At 45.8% G+C, this 6,859-nt stretch overlaps 1 protein-coding gene across 1 annotated transcript in view; it reads right to left on the bottom strand.

Moving 5' to 3' along the window:
• Positions 1 to 6,548, bottom strand: part of AKAP12 (A-kinase anchoring protein 12) — a 108,564-nt gene extending 102,016 nt beyond the window's left edge. The window contains exon 1 of the mRNA XM_024122540.2: positions 6,211 to 6,548. Coding sequence (XP_023978308.1) covers positions 6,211 to 6,378 — 168 coding nt within the window. The 5' untranslated portion in view covers positions 6,379 to 6,548. The remainder of the gene's footprint in view (positions 1 to 6,210) is intronic.
• Between the last annotated feature and the right edge of the window lie 311 nt (positions 6,549 to 6,859).

The raw sequence follows: 6,859 nt of genomic DNA on the forward strand, positions 1-6,859 counted from the left end.
CCCTGGTGGCGCAGTGGTTGAGAATCTGCCTGCCAATGCAGGGGACACGGGTTCGAGCCCTGGTCTGGAAAGATCCCACATGCCGCGGAGCAACTAGGCCCGTGAGCCACAACTACTGAGCCTGCGCCTCTGGAGCCTGTGCTCTGAAACAAGAGAGGCCACGATAGTGAGAGGCCCGCGCACCGCGATGAAGAGTGGCCCCCCGCTTGCCGCAACTAGAGAAAGCCCTCGCACAGAAACGAAGACCCAACACAGCCCAAAAAAAAAAAAAAATGCATCGAGGAAACGGAGGTGCCAACTGAGGTACAGATTGGCAAATACTACAAAAATCTTCTAGCCACTGAGGCAAGGGCAAGGGAAAGCGAGTGCTGCTCTCCACAGAGTAGGGATGCAAAGTGGATGAATCTCTTGGGAAAGTAAATTTATCAAGGACTATCAAAATTTTAAATGCATGTAAATCCTGTGATCCAGCAATTCCACTTCCAGAAATATATCTTAGAGATACATTCGCACACATACAAAGATGTCTGAACTAGGATATTCCCTGTGTCAATTTAATATAACAAAAGACTAGGAAAATCTAAATATAAACACAGGGGAATTGGTTACATCATTATGGTACTTCAATCCATAAATGAGAAATTTATGTAGCCAATAAGAATGAGGGTAGATCTTTATGTCCTGATATGAAAAGATATCCAAACTCTAAAGTTGCAGAATATATGTGTTATGATCTTATTTGTTGAAAGCAAAAGACAGAGCTATTCTTATTTATATACTTGCACATGCATAAAGGTTTTAAAAGAATACGCTAGAAACAACCAACATTGATTTCAAACTATTGTTAACAGTGAGTACTTTAGGGGTGGGGAGGCACCCGAGGCTTTCCCTTTTTACCATACTCTACAAATTAAGGCTCTCAACCATTAACATTTTTAGAAAAATAAACATTAAATGAATCCTGTTTGCTATGACTTTAAATAAAAATCATTTTAATAAGAGTAAGCAAGTGCTTTTGATCATCTTTTTATAAAGCCTTTATTATTCAAGAATGATGATGTCAGGTCTACAGTCAGATTTAAATAAGTAAACTTAATTATTCACGATAAGAAATAAAAATGTATATATAATCAAAATTATTACAGATTAATATCTTCACCTTAATCCTTTTATTAGATGTACTAACAAGTAAGAACATAGGTATAAAACCCATACCCATTCTCTAATAAGGTGCTAACTTACAGGAAAATAGCCCAAAATCTAAACAGACAAGACAAATAATTATAATTATAGATTTTTAAAGAATTTATTGAAAATAAGCTTGCTGGGCTTCCCTGGTGGCGCAGTGGTTAAGAACCCACCTGCCAATGCAAGGGACAGGGGTTCGAGCCCTGGTCCGGCAAGATCCCACATACTGCGGACCAACTAAGCCCGAGTGCCACAACTACAGAGCCTGTGTTCTAGAGCCCGCATGCCACAACTACTGAAGCCCACGTGCCTAGAGCCTGTGCTCCGCAACAAGAGAAGCCACTGCAATGAGAAGCCCGCACACCGCAACGAAGAGTAGCCCCCGCCCGCCGCAACTAGAGAAAGCCCGCATGAAGCGACGAAGACCCAATGCAGACAAAAATAAATGTAAATAGAATAAATTTTTTAAAAAAGAAAGAAAGTAAGCTTGCCTATTTACAAGAGATAAGGCATCTCCCTCCCAAACCCAGCTTTTTCCATATTTTTCTATTGTATTACTTTAAAATGAAACTCCTTCTAAACTATAATTTTTAAGGTTGTAAGAGAACTAAGAATTGGCTTCTAGGATTTTTAGTTTTATATTTTTCATGTGATAAAAGTACTGATATATTTTTCTCACGACGCTAAGTGCTGTAAATTCTAATTTCTCACTTCATGAATGACTACAGCATTAAAAAGTATAGAGGCCAAGGACAAGGACCATTTAGCTAGATTTTCTTTTCATTGGTATTCCTGCAACACTGAATAGGTGTTAAAACTGGTAAAGAAAAAGAAACCATTTCTTAGTACCTTTTATTTTATTTTTCTTTCATTTAAAGAAACATTCATTTATTTATTTGGCTGTGTAGGGTCTTAGTTGCAGCGCGTGGGCTCTTTGCTGTGGCGCGAGCGCTTCTCTCTAGTCGTGGCACGCGGGCTCCAGAGCACGTGGGCTCAGTAGTTGCAGCGCGTGGGCTTAGCTGCCCTGCGGCATGTGGGATCTTAGTTCTCCAACCAGGGATCGAGCTCGCGTCCCCTGCATTGGAAGGTGGATTCTTAACCACTGGACCACCAGGGAAGTCCCCTTTGTACCTTTTAAAACAAAACATTTTCTTTCCATTTTATTAATTATCCTGTAAGATACCAAGCTGGAATCATCCTTTTAATGTAGTTTAAAGCTATCCCGGCACAGAGATTAGTCAACGCACAGCAAATTCAGAGAGGACGCACATTTGGGGCCTGTTCCTCATCAAAGGAAGTATTTTAAGTGGAAATCTTCACTGATCTCACAAATCTAAGAGCTTAAAAGGCTATAATGGATTAAAGGGAAGGCACTGCAGTCCCCACAGGCTATCGGTATCCTAAACGACCATCTTCACACCCACAGCTCCAATTTCTAGACTGTGTTCTAATCAGAAAGTAGTACCTCTTATAATCTGAGGGGACTCCATATGAATCAGGTAGTCACACACACAAAAACCCACTCTGTTAACATGTAATTCTCTCGAAATCATCTTAAATCCTGGACCTCCTAGTGTAAAACTGGTGGCAATCACATTCCAGCCGTCTCCATATTCCTATTTTGTAAACACAGGGTAGGTGGGAAACAGCACATACCTTGTGCTGAGAGAGGAATTATGAAATGCAGCTGGCCAAATCAATTGTCTGTTTTAATGCGGAAAAGGTAAGGGCGTCCTTAACTTTATTAATCGGGACAGTGGATTCTTCTATTTGAATACATCTATTGGAGCCCCAGCTGTCGTAAGCAAATGGAACCACAGCCTGAGAGACTGACAAGGGTCCCCGTCTCCCCACCTGCCGGGGACCTAGGCCTCACACTGTTGCAGCTGAGGACTAACCGTTCCATTTCTAGCTCCGAGTCACTGAACAGAAAAGACAGAAAGGCTAATTTAGAGGATTGTGATTGTCCAGATTTAGCCTGAAGATTGGTTCCAGAAATCTTGCCAGAGATATGGAAGTTTGTCACTGGCCACCCCACCCTACACTGCTACCTGAGTGACAACAGGCTTTTCATCTTTTAAAAGCAGATGACTTCAAACGTTTAAAAGCAGATGATTGAGGAATACCATGAGGCTTTGCCTACCACCTGTGTTCAGGTGGTCTAATCTTCCTGCACCCTGCAGTGGCCAAAATGGCAAACTCTCAAGATTAAACCTGGAAAATAACTGATCGAGCCATCTCCCCTCAGAATTAACATACAAAGACTGTAAAAGATTGACTGGAAGACAAGACTCCTTCCATTTCCATTAAAATACATCACAGATAAGACCAGGACTTGTCTCAGTGCATCTAAACGTGAGGCTTCAGTAATCAAGTTTTACCAATGGGGAAAAAAAAATCTGCTAACAGCCTTTAATTTTAATGATCAGCATTCTACCAGCATTCTACCAGGGGAAGCATTAGTCTAAACCTCCCCAAATGTCCACAGACCCAATTAAAAAAGCTCAAGATGTAATTCATCAGTAATCCAATGTACAAAGTGGTCTTATCTGAGCCACTTGCATTTATAATGCATTTGTCTATTTGAGATGAAAGGCAATTTGAAACTGCAACGGTAACAAAGCCATTCTAAAGGAACAGAAATCTGAGTCCCCACATCTTAGTTTTTTGCTGGATATTCACCTGGTCTGTGAATAACCAGACTCACTTTGACTTAGTCACTATCTGATAAGTGACACAGATCATGATGATGAGAAAGTCAAAGAACAAGGAGATGGGCCAAGGTATTCCCCAGCTGGACAGTCTCCAATCAAAATCAGGGAGCCAGCATCAACCTACCGGCCAGCCACACACGTCACACATGGGGCAACACCTGTTATGAGCCAAACCAGATATGGTCCCTGCCCTTGTGGAGCATTCAGAACAGCCAGAAGAACACAAGTCACTAAACCCACAAATATGGAAACTGCTGGTAAGAAGGGTCCACGGTGCTATGGGAACCCAGAATGGCAGATGAGATTACTTAGAGGTCAAGAACTGGGGCCGAACAGGGCAAAGAGGGGAGGCAAAAGCTATGTGCTGAATCATTCTTAATTAGACCATCCTTTTGAAAAGACTTAGGTCTTCAAAACCTGAGTAATAAATTTTGCTAGTTGAAATGAAAAACTACACATTTTCTAAGGATACATGTAAGTTTATTGATTTGTCTCCAAATTGATAACTGGGCCGTATGCCAAAACGTTCAATGATATTCTGGATGTCATTCAGGTAATTTTTTAAAGGAGGTCATCTGGCTGTTTCAAGATGGTGGTGACTAAGAAAAAGGGAGGATAAGGTTATGGAAGAAAGATAAAGAGAACAGAAAGAAAGGAAGGAATATTTTAAATGAACACACCGAAGTTATTGGGAAGGGAATAAGTACCATATCTCAGTGTGAACTGTTGATAAGACCTGAAGGACTGGTAAAAGCCAAGGAAAAAAATGTTCCCCAACTGCAAGCTTTTAGCAACTACGCCTTAAAATTACTTTCATTACTGGACTCTAAATACTGGTTATACAGACATTTTGACAGGAGTTGGCATCAAAAAGTGATGTACAGTAAATATTAAAACCTAACTGAGATCTCAAAAGGATAGTAAGGATAGTACATTTCTTAGGCACCTCTTAGAAAATCTAGACATTCCAGGCACAGTTGGTACTTGCGAGCATCTACAGCTCTAGGGATCGTGGGTTTCACAAGTAGTTATGTTAATGACTAGAGGTAATCTAGTTAACAGCAGCCTCTCAGGCCAAACTAAAACTAGGACAGCTAAAAGGTCAAGGCAATTAGGTCATATAATTCTGTGATTTTTACCTAGATTTCAGGGTTGTTGTGTTTTTCCCCCCGCACTGTAAACATCTATACTTCCTGAGATAACTCCTAAAGGCCCTCATGTACTCTGTATATCCTCAAATTTGACACAAGGGGTTTTCTTTTTTTCCTTTTAAGTATTAAATATGGTTATCCACATCTTCTATAAAAATATCACAAAAAGGGTTGGGTGAAGCCTGGCTAAAGAACATACATGCTGGAAAATAGATCTAAAAGACAACGATCTGAACAAGTCACAATCTTGGCGACTGTAGTCGCCAAGAATAAATATTTCAGCCTTGAAGACTAAGACTATAAAATGCAAAATGTCTAGGAGGTTCAGCACTGCCTCCAGAGACCAGAGTAGAGGGAATGCTGGCTTACGCCCCTGACCGCATTTGAGAACTTCTAACTACTCCTCCAGTATTTGTTTATCCAACTGAGTGCAATGAACTGAGCGAAAAGGAGGACGCCGCCGTGTTTGCGAAACCTGTCATTCCTTTTGGAAATGCAGCGTCGGCTCAGATTTTCTTTGGCTCCGAGCGAGCTACACCCCAGGCTTTCTCTGCATCAGGAAGGCGGTGTCTGCTCGAGCCGCTGCCGCAGGAGGACTGGGTACCAAACCCGGGTCGCTCCAGACACAGCTGATATCACGGACGGTGCGCTGCGGGGAACCCATGGGTGGAGGGCTCGCCAGGCTGCAACACGCGTCAGGGCCCAACAGCGGACTTTCCGCTTGGGGAGATAGCGGGGCGGGGGCTCGACACGCTCGGCTCGGGGGTCAGTTCCCCGCGGACTCCCCCAAGCAGCTCGCCTGTATCGGGGTGGGTCGCTCCCACCGGAAGAGCGTGGAGAAAGGCTCAGTTAGCGGCGGGCAGCCGGCGGATTTTATTACTGCGGATGGCGCAGTCGCCACCCCTGGAGACCCACTACAAAGATGCAAGACCCCGCCGCGCTCGCCGCTGCTGTGGTCCCGCCCCGGCGCTAAAGACCCTGAAAAGCCTAGAAAGAGGGATTCATGCTCCCGAGTTTGCAGATGGGCTGGACCGGCCGGGAAGTTATCGCAGGCGGAGATCAAGGGACCCCCCCCCCGACACACACACACACACACACACACACACACACACCCCACCCTCCGCCTCCGCGGGGCAGGTGGCCCGGCGCGCCGGTACCTTGGTGGCGGGGTCCGCAGCGGCGATGGTCGCGTCCGCCGACGAGCCGGGCGCCGCCTCCGCCGCAGAGCCTCCGCCGCTGGGCTCGGGCTCGGGCTCGGCCGGCGTCGCGCTCCCCGCCTCCGGCTGCTCCGGGCTCCTCTGTTCGGTGGAGCTCCCGGCGCCCATGGCTTGTCTGCGGTTCTCCCGCGCCCAGCAGCCGGGTTACGCCTTCCTCAAATAGCAGGGACGCGGAGAAGAGCCAGGAGCCGTGCGCCCGCGAGGTCCCAGGAGCGCCTTCCTCTCCCGTCGTCCTCCTCCGAACCCGCCCAGACAGCGAATGAAGGAGACGCGCTCGCTGCAAACTCCTTAAAAGAAAAAAAAAAAAAAAAAAAAAAAAGCCACCTCTTTGCCTCCTCCTCCTCCCCCTTGTTTTTCCCTCGCTTCATCACATGAGCGCAGCCCCAGACACGCCTTGCAGCAGCACCTCCTGCTAGGCTGCTAGGACCCGAGGAGCGGCCAGAGCCTCGAGCCAAGGGCCAGGCGAGCAGCCCACCCCGACCCCCAGGACGCCTCCCGTTCCTGTACGGGGACAGGAGCTGGAGGACCACCACCCAGGGCTGCCTCCCCGAAGGGGAGGGGAGGGCGAGAAAGAGGGGAGGGCAGAAAG

Source organism: Physeter macrocephalus, chromosome 10 (assembly GCF_002837175.3).
Source record: "Physeter macrocephalus isolate SW-GA chromosome 10, ASM283717v5, whole genome shotgun sequence".
In the NCBI taxonomy this organism is placed as follows: Eukaryota; Metazoa; Chordata; class Mammalia; order Artiodactyla; family Physeteridae; genus Physeter; species Physeter macrocephalus.